At 38.8% G+C, this 26,865-nt stretch overlaps 1 protein-coding gene across 1 annotated transcript; it reads left to right on the top strand.

Moving 5' to 3' along the window:
• The first annotated feature begins 14,678 nt into the window (after nt 1-14,678).
• LOC132385047 (uncharacterized) lies at nt 14,679-25,813 on the top strand. Its single transcript, XM_059956751.1, has 6 exons — nt 14,679-14,757; nt 16,678-16,850; nt 17,777-17,852; nt 21,511-21,645; nt 23,985-24,320; nt 25,601-25,813. The coding sequence occupies exons 1-6, from the start codon at nt 14,679-14,681 to the stop codon at nt 25,747-25,749; spliced, it is 948 nt and encodes a 315-aa protein (XP_059812734.1). The 3' UTR covers nt 25,750-25,813.
• Nucleotides 25,814-26,865: the final 1,052 nt, after the last annotated feature.

The raw sequence follows: 26,865 nt of genomic DNA, 5'->3' as shown, positions 1-26,865 counted from the left end.
CTACCTTAGTAATTTAGATTACTTAGTGAGTGCAACAACTGATTAGACTTATAAACTCATCAAATTACATTGGCTGATCATTGCTATGACTGAAGTTGCTGAACTACAATTGGCCAATTGGCTGTTTTAGACTGAGGAGTTGGGAAAATCAGATTTGGTAGACATTCCATCTAGTCATCCTTTGAGGAACTTATGTAAGTGAGGAGTGGGAACACTGGGTAAAGGAAAGCACGGTCGTTAGCTTTCAGAAGATCTTAGTGAGTTTCTTGGATAACTCTTAGGAGAAAGGAGGGGGATAAAACAAACAAGGCAGGAAAGTAAATATTTATCCTGCACACAGTTTTATATCCATTCATGATTTATTGTCCAAATTTAAGTCACTGAGTGAAATTTCACCTGAAATTGCAGTGCACAAGTTTTTTGTTACATTCCAGATGCCATTGTAATAAATACATCTCTACCGAGGAGCTCTGTGACAGAGTTTGTGTGGCTGGAACACTGAATGTCTCTGCAAGTATCCGAGCAACTGGAGAGTTTGTTTTAACCATACAGAATGGAATGCCCAAAGATCAGAAAGAGTGGGTGAGACAACAAGCTTTAAATCTTACTGTTCCTCTGATCTCAATTCCTTCATTGCTGTTCCATTGGTAAGATTTCAGTGTTTCAAAGCCTGTGTAAGCAAACTGATGGCTCTTGATTCGTTGTCCCATTATTATAGAATTGTACAAATGCATTAGACAGGATCCAGAAATTAGTTAGGTTTATTTGACTAGAGATTAAATATTTGTTTCCAATGTACACTTTATGACTATTGAAACTACTCAGGAATAGATTACAGCTGAGCCGTCAACTGAATATGTTAATACAATCAACTGCTATTTTCCTGATTACCACAGGTGATGCATATTTTTTTAAAAAGGAGGAGAATTAAGCTAAAAAATGCATATTTATTGCAGTAGCTATTTGCTTAGTGAAGTTTTTTTTATATTGTTAGGTTGTTGGAGAAGTGCTTGGTCCAGAAGAACACATTTCCAAAAGTCCAAGAGTGCATTTTATCCACTTTGAGCCTGCTGGAATTTTTGGTTGGATTTTATCTGGAAAGAATGTGGTTGATGAGTTCCTAGCAGGTCAGCAATTGATGCATGACCAATCCTGAATTGCTGTCAGAAATATGATTGATAATGCTTGACTGAGCAATCATAGACCTAGAAAAGACAAAAACTACTGGGGCTTAGACATGATTTTTAACAATTATTTCAAACATGTTATTCCTGATTGAATATCGTGCAACAGAAAAAAAAAATTAAGTGACATTGCTAACAAAATGAAGTCTTTTAAAAGTCATCCACCACTTGTTTTAAAACTGTTGATTAAGTACACATAGATAAAATTTGTTGTGATATTATGTCAACATTATGCATTGAAAACATCTATGCAAGCATTTCTAATACTAGATTTCTGTGAAGCTGGTCCAATTGATCTGCAGTTACAGGCTGTGGCCACTAGATGAAGGTATTTGTCCATTCAATCTTATATCTTCAATATACTAAGCAATCACAATTGACCATAAATTTATTTACATTATCTTTATAGTCACTTGTGCTTGAAATAAAGAAAATGTGTTTCTAAACTCAATAGAAGAGACCAATGATGCAGAGGGTTTGCTGAATTTTCAAGTCTGTAAAAGACAAAATGCTTCATCTATTAGAACAATCCAGTTGATCATTACACTGAAATAAATGGGTTACTACAATGATTGAAGACATTATTGAAAGAACCTGAGCAAAAGAATCAAACATGAGAAAACAGTGGTAATGGAGAAGTCCCTTATCACTCATTAGGTTGGTCTAGGTTCAACTCAACTCATGGGAAATTATCCCTTTACAAGGTAATTTCCAAAATGTGTCATCCAGCGAAGAATTAATGAATTATGACCTTTCTTAAACCTTTCATTTGTCTAGTTTGACAAATTAAACATTGGAGAACGTAATCGAATTTAATCAGACAGCGAATTTAGTGTAGTGTAACAACAGGCTGCTGATCCTTAGCTTTATTATAATTTCTAGTTAGGAAAGTTTGCAATGCAATGAATGCAAATTAGGATGCAACTCATTTAAATTCATAGTTGAATTATGCTTAAATTTAGATTCTCTTTTTGGTTTATTCTGCAATGCGAAAGATTTGATCTGGTGTTAACAGCCTGCCCACTACTGAGTGTTAACTTGCTGGGAACCGCATCCAGCAGCACTTACATCCATTGTGATGAAGTGTTTTGAGAGGTTGCTGATGAAATATATCAACTCCTGCCTGAGAAGCAACTTGGATCCACTCCATTTTGCCTACCAGCGCAACAAGTCCACAGTAGATGCCATTTCATTGTTTCTTCACTCAACCCGGAAAATTTGTGCTGCAAAGATGCATAGATCAGGATGTTTTTTATTGATTACAGCTCAGCGTTCAATGCTATCATCTCCTTGAAATTTATCAATATGCTTCAAGGCCTTGGCCTCAACGTCTCCTTGTGCAGTTGGATTCTCAATTCACTCACTTGCAGACCCCAGTCAGTTTGTATTGGCAACAACATCTCCTCCACAATCTCCATCAACAAAGTTTGAGCACAAGCTTTCTGCTCTACTCGCTTTACACTTATGACTGTGTGGTGAAGCTCAGCTCCAATGCCATATACCGTCGTTGCTGGCCGAATCAAAGGTGGTGATGAATCAGCATATAGGAGGGAAATTGAAAATCTAGCAGAGAGGTGCCACAACAACAACTTTTTACTGAATGTCAGCAAGACCAAGGAGCTGATTATTGACTGCAGGGGGAGGAAACTAGAGGTCCATGAGCCAGTCCTCATTGGAGGATCAGAGGTGGGAAGGGACAGCATTTTTAAATTTCTTAGTGTTATCATTTCAGAGGACCTGTCCTGGACCCAGCAGGTATGTGCAATTATGAAGGAAGCACAGCAGCGCCTCCACTCCCTTAGGAGTTTGCGAAGTGTGTGTAGCTCTGGATTTCCAGCATTTGCAGAATCCCTAGATTCAGCAGATGCCGGAACACACACAAAATGCTAGAGTAGCTCAGCTAGCCGGGTAGCAATCATGGAGGGGAATAAGCAGTCAATGTTGCAGGGCCCAGTGAGGGTTTCGGCCTGAATCATCAACTGTTTATTCCCCTCCATAGGTGCTACGTGACTTGCTGAGTTCCTGCAACATCTTGTGTGTGTTGCTTAGCAAATTTCTGTTTTTTTGTATTCAGACTAGGCTTTAAACCTAAAGGTAAGTTGGAAAGCAGATCACTATTTTATGTACCCTCCAAGCCAGTGGGATTATGATCAGTAATTAAATGTCTTCTTCCATTTTTATCTGTGCAGAGCCAGAGCAGACTGTAATGTCTGTAAATCCACAATATCAGTCAAAAGCACCAGGATATTTAAAAAGAACTGCTTCTAGAGAGCTGTATGGAGGAGTTCGCAAAATTCCAAATCCTATCGTCTGCCTAAAACCAAAAGACGTGATCCTCTTCAAGCTCAACATCTATCTGAGAAGTAAGTGTCTCTTTTCTGTGAAACATAAGGTTATATCTGAAGGAACTATTCCTTATCTCAACTACATAGTCCACCAGAAAATTAGCTCATCTTCCCAAGTTCTTCACTATAAGAGAATATTACTGTGGTTTATCCTACAATTCTCTTTGTAGCTTACTTTGCTATTGAATGACACAACTATTTAATTTAAACATGACAGAATTATGCAAATAACCTATACGTTATCCTAAAACTAATGCACAGCCACAAGAACTTTGACATCTGATATCAAGCTTCTTGTTGCTCTGTTCATAATTTCTTCTCTCCTTGGATTATGTAGAGAATTAGTTAGTGGGCAAAAGGCCAGAAGTTCCACAAGGTACTTATTTAGCATTGTTGGTTTTCTTTCCTGTCTCTCACTGTGTTCTCTGATGCCAGTTGTACTGTTTTTACTGCTTTATCACAGTAAAGTTTCTGGCTTTATACAAGTAAGGAGCAGCACAACGATACAACAGCTAGCCGGGTTCAATCCTGACCCCTGGTGCTGTCTATGTGAAGTTTGCATGTTCCCTTAATGGCCAAATGGGTTTCCTCCCACATCCCAAAGATTTGCTGATAGGTTCTGGTATTGTGTCTACTAGTGTCAGAAAGTGGCCGGAGAATGGTAGGGTTACGAAGGGTGGGTTGGGTAAATGGCAGAGATTGATGAACAAAGGAGAGAAAGGATAGGTCATAACAAGTACATGGGAAGAATGGAATGGCCAAGGATGCTCTGAGAGTTGCATAGACTTATGGGCCAAATGACTAAGACATAGGAGCAGAATTTGGCCATTTGGCCCATCGAATCTGCTGTGCCATTTAATCATAGCTGATCTTTTTTTTTCCCCTCCTCAACCCCATTTCCCAGCCTTCTCATCATAACCTTTGATGCCATGTCCAAGTAAGAACCTACAGTCGTTGCCTTAAAAACACCCAACAACCTGGCCTCCACAGCAGCAGGTGGCAACAAATTCCACAAGTTCACCACCCTCTGGCTAAAGGAATTTCTCCACATCTCTGTTTTGAATGGGTGCCCCTCTTGTCCTAGACTCTCCCACCATGGGAAACACCTCTTCCATGTCTACTCCTTCCAACATTTGAAAGGTTTCAATGAGATTCCCCCCCCCCCCCCCGCATCCTTCTAAATTCCAGTGAGTACAGACCCAGAGCCATCAAATGTTCCTCATATGAATACCCTTTCATTCTTGGAATCATTCTTGTGAACCTCCTCTGGACCCTCTCCAATGCCAGCACATTGTCTAAGATGAGGAGCCCAAAACTGGTCACAATACTCAAGGTGAGGTCTCACCAGTGCCTTATGAAGCCTCAGCATCACATCCCTGTTCTTGTATTCTAGACCTCTTGAAATGAATGCTAACATTGCATTTGCCTTCCTCACCACCAACTCAACCTGCAAATTAACCTTTAGGGTGTTCTGCACAAGAACTCCCAAGTCCCTTTTTTGCATCTCAGATTTTTGGATTTTCTCCCCGTTTGGAAAATAGTCCGCGCATTTATTTCTACCAAAGTGCGTGACCATGCATTTTCCAACATTATATTTCATTTGCCACTTTCTTGCCCATTCTTCCACTCTGTCTTTCTGCATCCTACCTGTTTCCTCGACACCACCTTCCTCTCCACCAATGGTGCCCACCAATGTCAAAAGAAAATATGCAAACTATGTACAATATGCTATCAAGGCTTTCAATGCACAAGAAGGTATTTTGGACACTGGCATTATTTCACACGTGTCTCAATAAGTAATAACATCCACATTCAGTATTTCTCAAAGCTGTTTACAGCTAATGATGTCATTAACACCTTCAAAGAATAACATTAGTCAAAGTAATGCGTATAGCAGAGTCAAAACAGAATGGAATTAATAAAGCATAGGAGACCATTCTGCCCATCTACACTACACCAGTTCTCTACAAGAGCAATCCTCTCAGTACCATACTAATAGTACTGTATTTTTTTTCTTTCAATAATTACAATAGACCAGTTGGAAATTACAATTAAATCTGCTTCTGTCATGCAAGGAATTCCAGATCATGGAAAAAATTTTACTGGTCAGCTTTTGCTGGGAATCAAGTTTTCCAAAAGCAGCACTGGAATTATTTTTGGTATCCATTCACTTCTCCATATTTCTCTGTGAAATTGATTTATACCTAGCTGTGTAAAGCTTTTGTTTTGCTGATGCATCAATGTTTCATTTCTATAACCAGCTGACTTTGTGTGTGGTTGGCTTCCAAATAACTCTGAATAGTGAGTCCAGTATTAAAGGGCATAAACAGGTTTTACTTTTAATTCTCTTTAACAGATCGTAGTTTGAGTCACTACCCTGTTTACCAGAAAGACCACCTGTTCAACACAAACTCAGAGTGGGATTTTGGATCTTTCAGGAAATTGGATCATTTCATTAGGGAAACTAATTTCAACATTACCAGGTGACATATACTTTAGTATCTGTGACATTGACTGTTTATTCTTGATCAATACTTGGATTTGTATTTACCGTCAGTCAGCAGCTGGCTTTCATTCTGTCTATTCTTAAACTCTAAACTGAAGTAAAGCAGCTTAATTATAGACCTCATTCCACTGCAGGTCATATCCTGGTTGTGATTATTAGCTTCTATAACTAACAGATACTCAAACAGATTCTGTCACACACACGAACATTTGTGCTAACTCTCACCACCCACTGCCACTTATGTCACTTTCATTCTTAGCCTTTCTCACTGCCTCTCTCCTGCATCTATCCATCCTCTCTCCTCCTCCTTTATCCTCCCTCCACCCCCCTTTATCCTCCACCCCCCCCCCCCCTTATGTCCCCTCTCCTGCTCCAAGCTCCCTTGTATGGACCTCCCATTTATTATGGCATCTGATTCAAAGGATTCCAAGGTATCCAGTAACCATAATGACATCAACTTGTCTGAGCAGCCAGACATATTACAGAACTGTCATTGGCACAAGTCAGGAATAAAAAATAACAGTTTTAATTATCTTTCATAGAACACTAAAGAAAGATTAGAACATATAATGGCTGAGATAGGAGCTGTGATACCATAAATCTAAGTTCTTTTTGTTTTAAATATTTATTGGAATTCTAAATCACTACAATAATGTCAGAGAATTTGCTAAGCAGTAAGTTTGATATAGCACACCGTTAATAACTCACTTGAGCCTCACACAATAAAATGTAACACTTGAGAGTCATAGAATAATACAGCATGGAAAGAGGCCCCTAAGCCCAATTTTTCCATGCTGACCCAGATGTCTTCCTGAGCCAGTCCCATTTGCTTGCATTTAGTCAATTTTCCTTTAAACAATTCCTATCCACGTACCTATAGAAAAATCTTTTAAAATTTGTAATGATATCCACCTCTCCTACTCCCTCTGGCAGCTCATTCTGTATACACAAAATAAAAAAAAACTTCCTCACAGGTTCCCTTTAAATCTTTCCCCTCCCACCTTTAACCTATGCCCTTCCCCTTTAGACTTTCCTGTCTTGGAAAAAAGACCGTAACAATTTATCTTGTATATATCCCTTAAGTTCTCCCCTCAAACTCCTATACTTCAACTATCCAGCATCTCCATGTAACTCAATCTCTCCAGTCTTCACAACATCCTTGTAATTGTTTTCTACACCTCTCTTCCTAAGTTATATCCTTTGTATAGTGGGGCAGCCAGAATTGCATACAATATTTCAGGTGATGTCTTACCAGCAAAGTTCAAAGTCATTTTACCACAGTTATATTGTGTCTTGGATTGACCATGCTTGGAATACTCTATGTAGATCTGGACTCCCTACCTTAGGGAGGATATATTTGTAATAGTGAAACAGTAAAGTGGATTCACCAGATTGATTCCTGAAATTGGTTGCCCAAGAGAAGTGTATAGAACCTGGACTCGACAATGAAATGTAATTGAAATTTCTTCTCAAGCTTAACAATGTAGATGCAAACTTGACATTTCCCTTGGCTGGTGTGCTGGATACCTCTTCGTAGTCCAGTGCAAGTGGTTGGCCTTTCAAGCCGCAAATAAGAAATGTCTTCACCCAGAGGAGAATGGAAATTAAGGATTCAATGCCCAAAAGGGCTATTATTTCTTGAATATATTAAATACAAAGATTGATAGAAATTGCTAAAATCTAAGAATATCTAGTGAGCACATGGAATTGGAACTGATATAAAATGCCATGTACTTAAGTTCTTACTGATGGACAGAACAGGTACAAATGGTGAAATGTCCTGTTGCATTTATTTCTAATGGTCTTAGGCAATTTATGGCAATTTAACTGATTTTTCTCTGTTGAAAGAAGGCTGCAAAAAATTCAATCTGTTGAAAATAATGTTGGCAAGTTAGGAATATGATGGAACCATCGGGATTTCTGCGTGAACTTCCGAATGTGGGGCTATCCCAGTTGTTTTCAGTTTCTTGGAATAATGATGAATGCCTATAACTCTATCATCATTGCGATCCAAAATCTGATCCATTACCATGAGCATTGCTGCTATAACAGTGATTTCCTTTAAGCTAGATTTGCTCATGCTTTCATGGAACCTGGGAAGTACGTCTTTCATGACAATGCAGAAAAGGATTGGACCCTAATCGTAAGCGTCAGCATGTTTGGGGCAGAGTGCGACTCTCTACCTGTCCAGCCTTCCTCCCCCTTCCAGCTTGTGAGACATGGAATTCTAAAACGGCAAAATCTCAACCTGACACCTGATTGGATTCTCATTATAGGTAAATAGAAAATTTTGTTCCAACATTGACTGTAGTACAAACAGAAATCAAGTTTAGAGATTACTATTAAAATATGAGGTAACTGCTGCAGAGTTTCAAAAGTACCGGTTCCCTTGCTCAAAATTTAAGTAGGTCTGAGTGAAACCATAGAAGAATCAGATTGCACAATTGTTAATTATGTGCTGCTGTAATTTGAAAGAAATCTGATGGTAACTTGCTGGCCTAGATTTTTGTAAATGTCATCTCTGCCCCACTTGTAGAACATGTACCTTAGTCCTGTGAATTAACTTTCTCTTCAGTCCAGAAGGAAATCCTGTTGGACAGGATGTACCGTAGCTAACTATGAGGCTCTGAGCTGCAACAGAATCTTGGTGATTGACTTGCCGAGATCAGAATGAGCTCAACAACAAAACCCCACAGAGGGTCTTTGAGATCCATCAAAGACCCGATGCAGTTCCGGAACTTATCAATCCTCACTTTAAGAAATAGTAGCCAGTCTGAGAAGACCTGACAACAGTCCCCCAGGTAACTCTATGCGTGGATCATTCCACCACAGTTATGATCTTATTTACTGTAACTTCTAACACTGGTGAGTGGGTAAGAAAAAGCCCCAGTGAATGAAAATACCTTCTGGCAATGGAGTTAAAGTATAAACAGGAAACTGAGAAACCTCCTTATTACTAATGGAAGTGAGTCTTAATTGTCATTCATTTCTTTCAACGCACATCTCCCACATAAGATCAATCCCATGCTCCCCCAGTAATAAAACAAATGACTCCAGTAATTGACTGAAGGCAGACCTGCAGAATTATTTTGCTGTGAATCAAAGAAATTTATAAATTATGACATTCACTGGATCTCCTGAGGGTGTGCATGACCTTAAAAGCGCAGGCAGAGCTAATAGTTAAATATCACATCTACACAATCAATGAGTCCAATTTATTAGGATGTGCAATAAACATCACACATGCATATGTTTGTGCTGTTCCTTGGAAGGGACCTGGAGAAAATCAGTGAGAGCGAGCTTTCATTTTTGCATATGATACTTGTGTTTTCCACAAAGCGAGAGAGAAATTTTACAATATTTATATATCATAAATATGTTTATTAAACATTAACTATCTAACAATTACAGCACAGAAACAGGCCATCTCGGCCCTTCTAGTCCGTGCCGAACACTTACTCTCACCTAGTCCCACTGACCCGCACTCAGCCCATAACCCTCGATTCCTTTCCTCTCCATATACCTATCCAATTTTACTTTAAATGACAATACCGAACCTGCCTCTACCACTTCTACTGGAAGCTCGTTCCACACAGCTACCACTCTCTGAGTAAAGAAATTCCCCCTCATGTTACCCTTAAACTTTTTCTCCCTAAGTCTCAACTCATGTCCTCTTGTTTGAATCTCCCCGACTCTCAATGGAAAAAGCCTATCCACGTCAACTCTATCTATTCCCCTCATAATTTTAATACCTCTATCAAGTTCCCCCTCAACCATCTATGCTCCAAAGAATAAAGACCTAACTTGTTCAATCTTTACCTGTAACTTAGGTGCTGAAACCCAGGTAACATTCTGGTAAATCTCCTCTGTACTCTCTCTATTTTGTTGACATCTTTCCTATAATTTGGTGACCAGAACTGTACACAATACTCCAAATTTGGCCTTACCAATGCCTTGTACAATTGTAACATTACATCCCAACTCCTATACTCAATACTCTGATTTATAAAAGCCAACATACCAAAAGCTTTCTTCACCACCCTATCCACATGAGATTCCACCTTCAGGGAACTATGCACCATTATTCCTAGATCACTCTGTTCTACTGCATTCTTCAATGCCCTACCATTTACCATGTATGTCCTATTTGGATTATTTCTACCAAAATGTAGCACCTCACACTTATCAGCATTAAGCTCCATCTGCCATCATTCAGCCCACTCTTCTAACTGGCCTAAATCTCTCTGCAAACTTTGAAAACCTACTTCATTATGCACAACGCCACCTACCTTAGTATCATCTACATACTTACTAATCCAATTTACCATGCCATCATCCAGATCTTTAATGTATATGACAAACAACATTGGACCCAGTACAGATCCCTGAGGCACACCACTAGTCACCGGCCTCCAACCTGACAAACAGTTATCCACCACTACTCTCTGGCATCTCCCATCCAGCCACTGTTGAATCCATTTTACTACTTCAATATTAATACCTAACAATTGAACCTTCCTAACTAACCTTCCATGCGGAACCTTGTCAAAGGCCTTACTGAAGTCCATATAGACAATATCCACTGCTTTACCCTCATCAACTTTCCTCGTAACCTCTTCAAAAAATTCAATAAGATTTGTCAAACTTGACCTTCCATGCTATGTTGACTGTTCCTAATCAGACCCTATCTATCCAGATAATTATATATACCATCTCTAAGAATACTTTACATTAATTTACTCACCACTGACGTCAAACTGACAGGCCTATAATTGCTAGTTTTACTTTTAGCACCCTCTTTAAACAATGGAACCACATGAGCAATTCAACAATCCTCCGGCACCATCCCTGTTTCTAATGACATTTGAAATATTTCTGTCAGAGCCCCTGCTATTTCTACACTAACGTCTCTCAAGGTCCTACGGAATATCCTGTCAGGATCCGGAGACTTATCCACTTTTATATTCCTTAAAGGCGCCAGTACTTCCTCCTCTTTAATCGTCATAGTTTCCATAACTTCCCTACTTGTTTCCCTTACCTTACACAATTCAATATTAAAGACCATTAAGTCTTAAAGAAACAATATTGCATATGGTGCTACTTAAGCACTTAATAATTCTACATGGTATAATAATATATTATTGACATTGATCAGTGTTTTAGGATAACTACTTTTTTGTCCTTAAATCTTTATATGGTTGATTCAGCAAATCATTGATAACTGACAAGAAATGGGAGGGTTAATATCCACCTGCTGTTTTTGCTTCAGGAACTCTTAGTGTCCTTGCTGTGATGACTGCACTTTTCACAATGGCTACCTTGCTGTTGAAGCCTATACAGTCCTCATTAAACCCCATGCAGCGGTGGAAGCCAAAGTGGCGCAGTTTGGGAGAACCTTATGTCCCACCTGAATATGTCATACTGAGAGACAGGTAAGCAAAATAGTAAGCAATAAGCAAGTGAGCTGAATCAGAAACAGATCTACTAATCAGGAAATAGCACCATATAGTTCAGATTGAAGTGAAATCCAAAAAGATCTTACCTTTGTTTTTGTAAAGTAGTGCTATGATTTTGCTTAATATTTAAGGAGATGCATATTTATCAGGGAAGCGTTTAGGAGCTGAAATATTCTATCTGTTCAATAGCCAAGTAATGTTGTGATTTTTTTCCAAAATTTGTGAATGCCTTTGCTAAAGGATAGCACAGTTGTGCAACATGTTGGTGCCCTAATGTACAGTAACTTTGACTGGTATAGTGAGTTTTCTCTACTTGCGAAATTCCCTGTTTCACCACCAAACACATGGTCAATTGATGGTAGTACTAGTAGAGCCCGTCAATCAGGTCAACTACCTTTCACCTCACGCAACTTGAAGAGGAATCACAAATAGAGTGTCACTTAATAATTATACAAAGCAAAACATGTATATTTTATGTATGTTTTGATGTAGAATAATACAGCTCCCAAACAGCATCTTTCCTGTGGGTTAAATTTTAGTTCAGGGCAGTAACGAGAGATGTAATCTTTCTTCTTAGCTTGGATTTTTACCAAGCCCTTGGGCCTCGAGGTGCTGGAGAAGGAGCAGAAACAGAAGAGGAGTCAACCTACGTTGTAGGTAATGACAAAACAAATCCTCTCTTCTACCCTCTTTGTCTCATGCCATGTTTTCTTTTACATAGTTGCAATCAATTTCACTTACTTATTTTGGACTTAATTTATTTCTCAGTACTTCCATATTTAAAAGAATATTGCTGAGAAAGTAAATACCCTTTATGAATCAGGACCAATGTTCAGCATTTGGGTTCAGGTTTAACTATAGGATGTGGGAACATCAACTTTCCTAATGTTACCAAGGGAAATGCTGCTTGCCAGAGTACCAGTTATTGAATGAGACAATTATAAGTTGGAATATAAGTTGCATTCATCAGCTCCAGTTTATACTGGAATGGAGGAAACATAGTGCATGACATGTCATTAGCTATGCAGGTGACATCAGCAGAAATGCAGTTGCATGCAGGTGAATTGGTGTCCAGACTGTTGTTCTTGTTTTATGCATGGCTGCACCTATAAATGTTCACAGACAGTATCTCCCCAGGTTAAATGCTTTAATGCATGACTTGCTCATAAAACATTAGGTGTTGCTGGATCGTATTGTGAGATCCTTATGGTCCATGCAAACCATGATGCTCGTCTATGTCAGAGCAGTATTTCAGTGGGCTGGACTTTATGGAACAGCTCAAGGACACTAAAGGTGGCACAGATTTCTTGATTTTGCTCTTTATTCTTCTTGTTTGGTTAAATTGCTGTTGAATTGATTTGGGAAGGGAGCCAATATCAGAATTCAGAACTACAATACTTTGCCATCACAATGCCATCTGTGTTACATGCCTGTATAGAATGAAAGCTACACTGCATTATATAGTCAATTAAAATGTTTTTCAGTGGAAAAAGAATTTTTTAAAGTATCTTACAGATTTTATCTGTTAACAGCTAAAAGGCAACAGGAGATGGAACTGGAGGATTTTAGTGTCCACACTTTGTTTGATAAACTGGAGGACCAGAATCTTCACCTTGCTTCTCAGCTAAGCAAACAGAAGAATGATCTACAGGCATTTTATCGACATATCAGCCAACAGATTCATGAGCTAAAGGTTCAGAATGCAAATAACAGCAATAGATTTCAAGAATAGGATCAAAAAATGTTGAACAGTAGTTAATAATAAATACTGTTGTTGACAGTCTGAAATAATTCAGGCATTGCACTGGATTCTCATTGAAATATTGTATTGATGCTGAAAGTTTTAGTGTTCAAAGATAGAGCAGTCAGCATAGTACAGACCTTTCAGCCCAAGATGTTGAGCTGACCTTTAAATCTACTGAGATCAATCTAACACTTCACTCCAGCATAGACCTCCATTTTTCATTCATCCTTGTGCCTAAGAGTTTCTTAAATGATCGTAATGTATCTGCCTCTACCACCATCCTTTACAGCCCAATCTACACACCCACCACTCTCTGTTATAAGCAAAACAACCTATGATGTCTTCCCTCTCCCCTCCCTCCATTAGAAAGCAAGAGTATAAAATAAGTGTAGGATTAGGCACACAGCCCTTCAGACCTGATCTATCATTCAATACAACCATGGCTAATTTACCAACATTTCCCATGATCCTTGATTCCCCAGCTCCCAACATTTTATCAGTTTTGGTTTTGATTCTTGCACTCATTGATTTGAGCATCAGAGAATTTAACAATTGAATAGCCCTTTGCCAATTAAAGAAATTCCTCCTGACCCAAATCCAAACTTTCTGCTTCTTTATCTTAAGCCTTTCTTCCCGGTTCAAGATTCTCCATCTTATCATCTACTCAAACAAGCCTATTCAGAATACTATGTGTTCCAATGGATTACCTTACAGTCATACTTCAGAGCACTTAGGCCTATTCTATTCAGCTCTAATGTAAACTCAGCCCTGTAGTTTCTTATCCTATCCAGTGAGCTCGTCACACTGAGCCCATTTCTACCTTCTCCCTTGGATCTACAAGCTGAACTGCCCTGAGACGACTCCTAGTTTCATCCTGTCCTAGACACACAGAACATTTTGTCCTATTCCTTCCATCATTCAGTCTCTTCTCACAGCTATGCATGGCACTTCTGATGTCCTCCGTGATTTTGATAGTTCCCATTCCCAGTCTTCTGAAGTTCACCTTGCACAAGTTATCTCTCCATATCTGTATCCCATACCAAAATGACTGAACATTATCATCACACCCATTTATCTATTCACCCTCTCCAAATCACAGGTATAGCTAGACAAACCCACTTGGGTCTAATCTAGTTTTGCTTCTTAACTTCATTTAGGTTGTGTCTTATATGTGGCACAAGCTCATTTTATTACATATCCATGAAGGCACTCGTCCAAAAATTTTCTGTCAATTTCTTGAATGTTGCAATTGGCTCTAGGCATTCATACCTTTTGGATCACGGGTGCAAGTTTCCATTCTCTTTGTGTGCAGATGGGCTTTTTGATGTCACTCATGAATAGCTGGGAGTTCGATTGAATTGGAGAGACCGCATTTTAAAAGTGTCTCTTTTTGTATTACTTTAGGAATTGTTAGAATGTTTAAACCCTTACGAATGCCAAAATATGGAAGGAAAATGGATAATAGTAGACAAGTTGGAAACCTCAACGACAGCTGATGCTGAAACTTCTGATAAAACAAAAGGTAACAAAGTTGACAGTGGTACCAGTAACTACCATGTCAGTGACCCCAGTAATGCAGCAAAGAAACCAAAAATATCTTGCGTTCCTAAAGTTAGTGCTGTACAAAATATATTGGACTGCTTTTTCCTTGAAAGTTACAATTAAATATCAGACCAATGCAATTCTTCAGATCCTTAGATGACTTGTAACACAGAAGGAAGTAATTGTTTTCATGCTGTCTAGGCTTTTAACTCCAGCTCCATAGTCCTGCAGGTCACAGCACTTACCAAGAACTTTTTGAATGCAATAAGGCCTTCTGCCTCCAACTGTTGAAGGATCTCAGCCAGAAACATCAACTGTTTATTCCTTTCCATAGATGCTGCCTGACCTGCTGAGTTCCTCCAGCATTTTGTATGTGTTGTTCTGTCTCCATTGCCCTCTCAGACAGCAAGTTCCAGACCTCTACCAGCCTGGGACTCACTGTGTAAAGGAGTGGTATACTGTATTTTCCTTTCAGCCACACTTTTCGTCTGTTTCCTTTGGTGGTGGACGTAGTTGAAAGGTGGGAGATAGAAAGTTTACAGAACCATAGAACCATAGGTCATTACAGCACAGAAACAGGCCTTTTGGCCCTTCTTGGCTGTGCTGAACCATTTTTCTGCCTAGTCCCACTAACCTGCACCTGGACCATGTCCCTCCATACACAAGAAGATCTGAAGGAGAACTTTTACACAGAGGGAGTGGTTGGAATTTGGTTTACGCTGCCTGAAGAGGTAATAGAAGCAAGAAGTCTCTCAATATTTAATAAGCATCAAGACAAGCATTTAGATCAAATGGGGAAGAAGGCTATGGAACGAATGCAAGTAAATGGGACTAGTATTGTAATCAATACAATGGTCAGCATGGACATAGGTCAATGGCTGTTTTTTTGTGTGCTATAATTCTGTGACCTTGGGGCTATGCGGGAGGCAGCCAATATCATAGCAGACTATTTTTTTCTGTATAATGTTGAACTCATTTTGAGAATTTCCATATCCTTTGGGAACGTTGCCCTATGTTTTATTGAATTCATCTAACCCTGTTAAAGCTGGCTACCAATACACAAGTTTGATTATAGCAGGTAAATGTTCAAAGTGGAAAGTAAAATTTATTATCAGACTAGATACACGTCACCACATACAACCCTAAGATTCTTTTTCTGCGGGCATACTTAGTAAATCTGTAGAACAGTAACTGTAAACTGTAAACATCAGGAACTGTTAACTGTAAGCAAACTGTGCAAATGCAGATATAAGTAAATAGCAATAAATAACGAGCATGAAATAACAATATAGCAAAGTCCTTAAATGAGTGTAGTAATCCGCTTTTGTTCAAGAGCCTGATGGTTGAGGGGTAGTAATTGTTCTTGAACCTGGTGGTGCGAGTCCTGAGGCTCTTGTACTTTCTACCTGATGGAAGCAGTGAGAAAAGAGCATGGCCTGGTTGGTTAGGATCTCTGATGATAGATGCTGCTTTTCTATGGCAACGTTTCATGTAGGTGTGCAGTATGGGTATGGAGGCTCAGGTCTTGAAGTCCAAAAAACATAAACATAACACTTAACACTTGATTTCATCACTTTAATTTCATCAATGGGTTCTGGCTGATTTGAGATTATCGTTTCATCTATTGATCAAGAAGACAGGATGTTAATTAAGCACAGCATGTAAATCACAACCTTATCTACAAATACAGTCAGATGTGATATTTATTTCTTAAGGATGATATTATTACAGTGTAATATAAATATTTGAGCAAATTAGCACCATATAACACAAAGGAGGCAGCAATAGAAATGCAGTGGTTACAAAAGAAAAGCGATTTATAGCACCAGCCTTGGCATGTAACATTGTTACTATCCCAAATAATTATTAATGTTTATAACTCTCCATATTTTATTTTTAGGAGATGGAGTAAGTCAGCAACTTGAGGAACTATTTTTTAATCTACACAGCTTGGTTTATAAAATCAACTCTGGACACATTACTATCTCCAAAGAAATGATTGAAAAGGCACAAGAACTGTATGGATCTCCAGGTAGTTTGGATATGCCCACTCAAGACCAGATAAAACCAGAGGTAATAAATAAAACAAGGACCATAGCTTTATCATCAATCAGCAACTCTGTGTAATAAATGACACTTAATATAATGTTTAACACATGTAACAGTAATGGGAGGGTGAAATCTCGTCAGTAAATAGTTGGTGGAATCACAAGTAGGCCTTTGAGTAGCTCTCCGTGATCTCCATTACATTATGATATGTATACAATGTACATTATGTAAATGGAGCAACATCTACATAAGGTACATAAAAAGATTGAAACATTTTAATTCAGGAAGCACAGGAATGAGTTCAGTGGTTCATCATGGTAAAGCAGATATTAAGTATTAGAATGTTTTAAGTAGGTCATTGAAACCTGAAATAGTTATATGATGTGGCTGCCATGTGGTTACCTGAGAGAGCACGAAAAAATATAACCTCAGTCAAGATTCCATAGGAAGTGGTGAAGGAAGGGGCATTGGGGAGGATACAATACAGCATTTAAAAAACATCTAGGCATTTAGGTTTGCTATGAGCCAAATGCAGACTAGCTCAGGAAGGCATAGACAGGTTGGGCTGAAGGACCTTTTTTGTGCTCTATAACTCTGACTCAGTGAGAATGCAACAAATAGAGGCAACTCCCTTTAAGAACATGTATATACTGAACAGTGAATGTGAGGGATTACTGTTTCCATGATGAACTGTTGAGTTATTGTCAGCGTCCTGGCCAAATTTATTCTTTAATCAACATCTCTAAAAGGGATTACCTAGACATCACACCGCTGTTTATGAGAGCTTTCCATATTCAAACTAAATGCTGTATTTCTTCAGTAATTCACTGGGTGTGAAATGTTTTGTGGTGATTTGAAATACTTGACAAAGTCAATATGTAACTGCTAGTATTCCATTTATCTTAACTACAAAGCCAGTGAAACTCCATGTTTCATTGTTTGCTCTGCAGAGACTAGATCATGTTGACAGTGCAAAAAAATCAAGCGCTGTTCAAATACAAGAAACATGTTCATCTTTGACAAAAGGTGAGTCTGAAATCCCTTGCATAATTTTTCAACATCAGTGCTGAATTTTATAAGGAAAACAGCAGCAACAGTATCAGTAACATACTATTACAGGTTAAATCAGGTGGCAATGTCTAACATATTGTTAAACATAGATATCAGAAAGCTGCTTGAATTGTTATGGTTCTCAAGATTTATTAGCTTCCCAAGCCATTTATTCTGCGTGGTTCTGCTCATATCACAACAATTTACATGGCCAAGCTCAGGACTGTACCAGCCCCACACCATTACGCAAGAGCACACAGGTAGTCACTGACCAGCAGTTAGATTTTTCCCTCTTTGAAGATAAAACATAAGAGTGAGACTTAGCCATTTGGCCCATCATGTTGCTTTGCCATTCAATACAATCATAGCAGTCAAGTTGAAGGATCTCGGACTGAAACATCGGCTGTTTATTCCTCTCCATAGATGCTGCCTGACCTGCCTAGTTCTTCCAGCATTTTGTGTGTGTGTTGCTATGGATTTCCAGCATCTGCAGAATCTCTTGTGTTAATGATAGCTGACTGTTTATCAGCTCTCTCCCTAAAACACTGGATTTTTTTGGGTCTCAGAATCGATCTCTTTCTGAAATACATTCAACAACTTGGCGTCTTCAGTCTTTTATGACAGAGAATTTCTCAAGATCACTACCTTTTCTCACTGATGGGACCTCGCCAACAGAGTGCTTTCCAGCATTTTATGTTTTTGTTTCGGATCTCCATCGTCTGCAGTTTTTATTGATTTTTCACTCGTCTTTCAGCATGTTGTGCATTTCAGTGTGATTCCTTTCATTCTTCTAAGCTCTACTGATTACAGACCAAGTCAACCACTGCATATATGAAAATCCCACTACCCTTGGAATCAAGCTTGTGAAGTTTAGTTGTACTTCCTCCATGGAAAGTATATTTTTCAGTAAAGGAAGTCTAAGGTGCACACTGTGTTCTCGCAAAAGCCTTGTATCCCTCAAAACCTCTGGTAATGAAAGCTGCATGCCACTTGCCTTTTTAACTGCTTTCAGTGACAATATAGAAGCACATTCAGATCTGTTCTCACCAACATTTCCCAATCTAGCACCTCTTAAATTATATTCTGCATTTGTTTTCCATCCTTATGTAAGATCTGCCATGCAATTTCCCCCACAATGAACTTTTTTGAATCACCTTGAAGCTCTATGCATGCAATACACAACAGTCAATCCCATCTAGTTCTGTTTCATCATCACACTTGGAAATATTACATTCAGTTCCCTCATTCAAATCTGTGATGTGTATTCTGATACTGATCCTTGCAGTTCCCCTACTGGACATCCCTGTTACCCTGAACATTTCCCATTTGTTCTTGTGCTGTTTCCTGGCTATCAACTCCACTCAGTGGCCACTTTATGAGGTACCTCCTGTATCTAATAAAGTAGCCACTGAGTGTGTGTTCATGATCTTCTGCAGCTGCAGCCCATCCTCTTCAAGGTTCTACATGTAGTACATTCAGAAATGTTCTCCTGCACACCTCTGTTGTAATGCATGATTATTTGAGTTACTGTTGCCTTCCTGTCAGCTTGAAACAGTCTGGCTGGTCTCCTCTGACCTCTCTCATTCACGAGGTGTTTTTGACCACAGAATTACTGCTCACTGTATTTTTTTTTAAGTTTTGCATCATTCTCTGTAAACTCTAGAGTCTGTTGTATGTGAAAATCCCAGGAGATCAGCAGTTTCTGAAATACTCAAACCACCCTGTCTGGCACCAATAATCATTCCATGGTCAAAGTCACTTAGATCACATTTCTTCCCCATTCTGCTGTTTGGTCTGAACAACAACAGAACCTCTTGACCATATCTGCATGCTTTTATGCATTGAGTTGCTGCCACATGATTGGCTGATTAGATATTTACATTCATAAGCAGGTGTACCTACGAAAGTGGCCACTGAGTGTAGATTTTTGTCCATGCCAGTTAATATTTCCAAACCCTTGTGCTTTAATCGTGAACACTAACTTTTTATGTAGAGATGATCAAAGGCCTTTTGAAGATCCAAATACATCGCATTCCTTGATTCTCCTTTATCTATTCTATCAGCAACATTCTCAAAAGACTCCAATACATTTGTCAAACAATATTTTCTTTCTTAAATCCATATTGACTTTGTTTTTGGTGAGGATGCCGTGGGCTGAAGGGCCTACCCCTGTGCTGTGTTATTCTATGTTCTAATCCTGTTGATATTTTCCAAGTGCTCTGTTATCACATCCTTTGTAAAAGACTCTATCACTTGCCCTCTTGCTCATGTTAGTCTCATAGGTTTATAGTTCCCTGCTCTCTCTGCATCTTTTATTTTAAATAACATTACATCTTCCAATCTGCAGGAATCATTCCATAAACTGTAGAATTTTGAACCATGTCAGTCACTGTTTCCATGGCTACTCCCTCTAGTTCCCTGGCATGTAGGATATCGGGCCTTGGGGATTCATTAGCATTCAGTCCAATAGTCATACAAATTATGAGCAGGAATAAGATACCTGGCCCTTGAAGCCTGCTTTTCATTTAATTTCAGATATACCTGTATTTCTCTATTCTTGCCAAATCCTAATAGATTTCCAACCCCTTCCAGATTTGGAAATTTCTGACCTAAAAATTTGACGTCAAAGCCTTGAGTGATGTTAACTTTCTATCATCTAATCTGCATTTATTGTCACTAATTAATTAAAGAGTATGATGGGACTTTGCTCTGAGAAATGTATAAACAAAACATTTGGATAAGCAAGGGAAAACTGTGAGGATCATGTTTTTTTTTATTTCTGAAGTGCCTTCAATACCATACAGCGCTTATTGCTGGGGTAGAGGCTCTGTTCAATGCAGATTGGCACTTCCATTGTATCCTGGAAAATGGACTACCTGACTGGCAGACCACAGTATAAGCAGCTTCAGAGCTGTGTGTCAGACATGGCTATAAGCAGCAATGGGACTCCATGGGGAATGTTACTGGCTCCCTTCCTGTTTACCCTGTATACCTCAGACCAAGTCCTGTCCCACTCTCTCCCCACAGTCCTGTGTCAATCCCCAGCAGTCAGGCAGCATCTGTGGAAAAGAGTAAAAGAGTTACTCTGTTACTCTGTCCGTAGACACTGTCTGACCTGCTGAGTTCCTCCAGCATTTTGTCTGTGTTACTCTGACCATAGACACTGTCTGACCTGCTGAGTTCCTCCAGCATTTTGTGTGTGTTACTCTGTCCATAGACACTGTCTGACCTGCTGAGCTCCTCCAGCATTTTGTGTGTGTTACTCTGACCATAGACACTGTCTGACCTGCTGAGTTCCTCCAGCATTTTGTCTGTGTTACTCTGACCATAGACACTGTCTGACCTGCTGAGTTCCTCCAGCATTTTGGGTGTGTTACTCTGACCATAGACACTGTCTGACCTGCTGAGTTCCTCCAGCATTTTGTATGTGTTACTATGACCATAGACACTGTCTGACCTGCTGAGTTCCTCCAGCATTTTGTGTGTTAGACTGTTTGTGGTAACTTATTATTTTACTTTTTCTCCTTCTCTTCTAATATTTATATCTGTGCACTAGTAATGCTACTGTGACACTGTAATTTCCTTTGGAATTAATAAAATATCTATTATATCTACGACTGTTTTGTTTATACAGAAGAAGTGCCAATCCCTGATTCAAACCTTCCTTACAATGAGGAACTTACTGAGATCCTACTGTCCTATCCACTTCTGAAAAGACTGGAAGAAATTAAACAAACATTAATAAACCATCAACATGAACTGCAGGCAGGTAGGGAGTTGATAAAATACAAATTATTCACTGTGTTTGACTTGAACACTATAGATAATTTGCCATTGAATTTATGCCAAGTATTTTGTATTAAATAAACTCTTAACAGAAAGTACTTTAGTTTAATTGTACAATCACTGATCAAAGCCAACTAACCTTGTCTAATCTATTTACTTTTGGCATCACAAGTGATAGGGTCATAGAGAGAGCTTTTGGCACCTCAGCCTTCATCAATTGGGGAAATGAGTACAGGTGTTGGGACATTAATTTGAAATTGTATAAGACAGTGAGGCCACCTGGTCATCTACCTGCAGGAAAGGTATCAATAAGCTTGAAAGGGTGCGAGAAAAAATTTACCTGGATGTTGCCAGGGCTTGAATTATGAAGATAGGTTGAGTAGGTGAGGATTTTATTCTCGAGAACACAGGACAATGAGGGGAGATATGATACAAAATTATGAGGGGTATGGATAAGGTTAATGCAAGCTGGGTTTTTCTCAGGTTGGGTGAGACTTGAACTGGAAATCATAGGTTTAGGATGAAAGGTGAAAAATTTAAGGGGAATCTAAGAGGAAACTACTTCATGCAGAGTGTGCTGCCAGCAGAAGTGCTAGATATAGGGTTGATTGCAACATTTAAGAGAAGTTTGATGCATGGAGGATTATGGTCCACGTGCAGGCAGATGGGACTAGTCAGAAAGCCAGGCTGACATACACTAGGTGGACTGAAAGGCCTGTTTCTATCCTGAAGTACTCTATGGCTCTATTTAATGTGATGTTTGTGCATGATTATTATCTTATTAGACTTCCTGGTGCCTGGTGTCTCAGTGTGTACGGTAATCTGACACAAGGTGCTTGATATTGCTTTTGTGGGAGGTTGAGGCAATCTGGCAAGTAACTGGTTTGAGGAAACTCTCCTGCTGAAAGCCCTCCTCCACAATTTCCCTCCCTGACTGAAAGTTCTGCCTGCTTATTATTTTAAGACAGTAGAAGGTGGGAAGGATTTTTGTTGCGTAAGTATTTTTGCATAATTTGACTGAGACAGTTCTGCAGCCATCTTCCTATAGAATTAGCCACAGCTACTGGATTGATAGTGTAGTTTCATAAACCCAACTCACTCACTGATTCCCTCTTAATTCTAATGGGATAATAGTGCTGGATCATAACACTGATTTTCAACCATTTTGACTTTGTTTAGAGAAACAACATGATAGCAGACTCTTCCAGACCAATTACACTCATGTGAACAATTAACCTACAAATCCATGTGTCTTTGGCATGTGGGAGAAAACCAGAGCACACGGAGGAAACCTACATGGTCTTGAGGATAATGTTCAAACTCCTTGCAGACAGCAGCAGAACTGAACCCGGGTCGATATTGCTGTAATAGTATTGCACTAAATGCTATGCTACCATGCAGCTTCATGTCTTGCGTATTATAAAATAATAAAAAGCACTGTCCAGTTTTGAAGGGTAGCTGCTGTGGTCCCCAAAATAGGGATAGTGAATCCCTAGGAGTGGGGATACACAAGGGCCTAGGTGTTCTTAATGTCTTGGGGCTTATTGCCAAAACAATTTACTATCTAATTACTGGGTGTAAACTGAGCATAATTGATGCAAAATAATTATTATTCTTGGTCTTCCAACTTAAACAGGACCTTGCCAGCTCCATACAGGTGTCCTACTCAAAAGATTGTTAACATCTGACCACCATGTGAGAATGCCGGAATTAGAGAGGGAAAGGTATTGCCCTTTTCAAAGGGAACGGCATGGGTAAGCCGATTATAAATAGTGTTCCAGGGAATGAGGTCAGGGTGGGAGAAGGGATATTTGGCAGAGAATACAAACAACAGCAATACCTTTCCAAAACAAAATATCTATTTACATTAATTGTCAATGTTCAGGGAAAGTAGGAGCAATGAGTAAGAAAACTGAGAGTATTGCTTCATTTTATTTTGACTATGTTTGTCCATCTTCCACGTGGAAGACACAGGCTGCACAGGAACAGAGCCAGTGGAGCAGCTGCTTCACAATGCTAGAGACCTGATCTTGGATGCTGTGGAGTTTACGTGTTCTCCCTGTGACTGTGGGTTTCTTCCAGATGTGAGTGTGGTCTGTCAATTGGCCACTGTAAATAGGCCTCAGTGTGCATGTGAGTGATAGCATCGGGGGTAGAATTGATGAGAACTTGGGGTGAATAAAATGGGATTGACGTAGGATTAGTATAAATGAGTGGTTGATGGTCATTGCAAACTTGTTAGGCTGCAGGGTCAGTTTCCATGCCGTACCTATGACATTACAAATATCTTAATTTAGATCATTAATATGTTTCTCTTTATAGAAAGCCGTAATAATCTACCAGATCCCACTCCACTGAGTGACAACAGTCTCATTCCAGCTGATTTAGGCAACCTGAGTCCACATCATTTTGTGATCTACAGATTTGGGTGTTCTATCACTCACCTACTCTACAGTAGTTTTGACCACACTCCATTAACCCTTCTCATGGCTGATGACGTTCCCAATGAACAAGGCATCCACTGCAAAAATAGGTCATACACCAATGGCTTTTACTATGATGCTAACAACCGGATACTGTACATCAAATCAACCTGGCTCAACAATGTAGGACAGTTTATTGTTCTCATTCTGCATGTAATGGCACATGTTAAAGCTGGTAAGTTAACTAACTGGTGTGCTTGTCAGATCTTTGTTTTGTTTCCTGTACAACTGTTGTAAGTAGGAAGGTCTGAAGAACTTTAGAGAGATCTCTAAAGGATTGCTGAAGGTCTACACTCCAGTATCAGACTACTACATGTTCAGCTGCTATATATGTCTCTACATAGGGTTTGAAAGAAAATTAACTATTATAAATTTCTCCAACAGAACAAAATTATGCACCCAACAAATTCTTACATTAATGACTACTTGCTTTTAATTTTGGGACAGATTCATTAATAACACCCTTTTAGGCATCAATATTTCTTAAGTATAGCATTATTACATTGACAGAACTGTTATCTATATATACATATAAAGCACTGTTGGGTTACACTGCTAGTTGTCATGTCTGTTCAATGGAGCTCAAATTTATGAGAATATTATTTCAAACATTAATATGTTGGCTATGAAGTGGTCAGATTAATACATCAATTCTTAAGAAAAATAACGCCAAAATATCAGTATGGCAGATACATGAATCTTTATTGGGAAGAATATTTTTGAGATGATAGCTAATATGTACCCTGATATGTATCAATAGCAACACACAAAAAATCCTGAGTTCCTCCAGCATTTTGTGAGTGTTGCTTTGGATTTCTAACATCTGTGGAATCTCCAATGTACAGTATTAATAAGTACCTTAATATGATTTGAATCAGCCAAATCAGATGATCCAAAATAGTTTATTAATCTTTTTCAGAAATGCTTTCATTGTTGAAAAACCGTGAGAGTTCCACTTCCGATTAAATCCTAAAACTGACCTAGGATCAAAGAAGAATGTAGATTTGATTATCTTTTGTTGGATGAGCTGGGGTCAAGATGTAGATATTTGTCCATTGTGTTGTGGGGACAGCAAGCGTTGAGATTGTGGAGAGGGTTTCTCTGAAGAATCCTGAATTAGGCCAGCAGGTTCAGATATTAGCAAAGAGGGTCCAGATTTAAGCAAAACAGAAATGAAGAGAAAGGGCTTAGTGGATGGAGAAATTTGAAGTCTTCATTTTGTTTATTACTCAAGTATTCAACATATTTACTCTTTGGCAAATTAAAACATGCCATTTGACCCACCTTTCATGCTTTGCTCATTCTTATAAAAGTAGTTATCAATTCTGACAAATTGGCATGTTACATGCCCCAATTTAGGAGATTATAGAGTAGGCAATACCATTCCATTGGTTTCAAACCAGAAATTGCATTTTTGTGTAATTTACGTTTCTTACATTCTGCCACTCTTTTCAGGAATCCAAGTAAATGATGATCACCCTATCTTTACTGAGGAATTTGATCATGCAGTTACCATTCTGGCCACCACCCTGTTCCAAATGTTCTTTGACACCACTTCTTCCATGGCAGAGGTGCACCAAGATGCTGAAATATCGGTAATTTGAATGTCTAGCCTATGGTAGAAATGATTTAAGGAAACGTGTATATAAAACAAGTTTTTCAAAAGAGTGCTCTAGTGGTTGCTTTGAGGGTATGCAATATTTAAATTTCAGGGATGAAAGTTCCACATTGGGCAAAGTTAGCACACTTTAGAACAAATTACACTATTTTACTGAAATAAATTGATGGTGCACTTTTCCAAACAAACTTATTTGCATAATCTCAAAAAAGCAAAATTTCCCATGAGCCAGCACAAATGCACAGCATAATTGTTTACTTTGTCCTCTTCCATTAAAAAATATCACCTATTTACTCAAGAATTAAAACTTTAGAATGGTTTTATTAATATGAAGATGTATTTGTCAAATACTGTATTTCTAACAAGGATGAGTAATCTGATTTTAATTCATCATAAATAAATTGAACACTGAGCTATTTGTTACTTCATTTGACAGACACGTGACTAGTCTTAATAATTTAAATATTCAATAATTAAAATCTCCCTCCCACCCCCTCTTTAAAAAACCCTGATTTGGAGAATGTCCTCAAACAGTTACAAGCAACTGTAACTGCACACATCTGATGAAACTCCTAATTTAAAAGGTGGACTAACCTGCAGCAAGCATTAAGGAACATTTTTAAAAATTAGCTTGTCTCTAATTTCCATTCCTATGTATTTCAATGTAAAGGTCAGAGACAAGCTTACCTCATGTAATGCCTGTATGATGGATATTCACTTCCTAGGCTATGAGGTCTCATGCTTTCCCAAGCCTGCCTTTTCAACACCACAGCTGCCACTTGTCAATGTCAAGCAATTGTTTAGCTTCTGGTCATAAATGGGAGTCAATCTTCAGTACTTAAAATGTAAATAGAAAGCAGTTATCAGTTTGAAGTTAAACAGGCACTGTCTTATAGAGCAGCTTTGCAAATAAGCTCTGTAAAGAGCTACAAACTTGCTGGCTCATAGCATCTTGTCCAACTGCTGAAGAGGTGCAGTATAAGACGATAGGTAATTTAACTTGGCTTGTTTCAAAACAGGCAAGCTGACTAAGTTGCTTTGTTCAAAAAGGGTTGCAGACAAAATGGAAACAAACATTCAGCACAAAAAAACAGATCTATTA

Source organism: Hypanus sabinus, chromosome X2, assembly GCF_030144855.1.
Source record: "Hypanus sabinus isolate sHypSab1 chromosome X2, sHypSab1.hap1, whole genome shotgun sequence".
In the NCBI taxonomy this organism is placed as follows: Eukaryota; Metazoa; Chordata; class Chondrichthyes; order Myliobatiformes; family Dasyatidae; genus Hypanus; species Hypanus sabinus.
The sequence above is the reverse complement of the archived record's forward strand: the minus strand, read 5'-3'. Positions and strand labels throughout refer to the sequence as shown.

What these genes read in the sequence shown, in the direction of transcription:
- LOC132385047 (XM_059956751.1), top strand. Translation starts at nt 14,679, where the DNA reads ATGGAAGGAAAATGGATAATAGTAGACAAGTTGGAAACCTCAACGACA. An exon ending in AACTTCTGATAAAACAAAAG is followed by an intron (nt 14,758 to 16,677) that starts GTAACAAAGTTG and finishes TTTTATTTTTAG; the next exon opens with GAGATGGAGTAAGTCAGCAA. An exon ending in AATGGCACATGTTAAAGCTG is followed by an intron (nt 24,321 to 25,600) that starts GTAAGTTAACTA and finishes CACTCTTTTCAG; the next exon opens with GAATCCAAGTAAATGATGAT.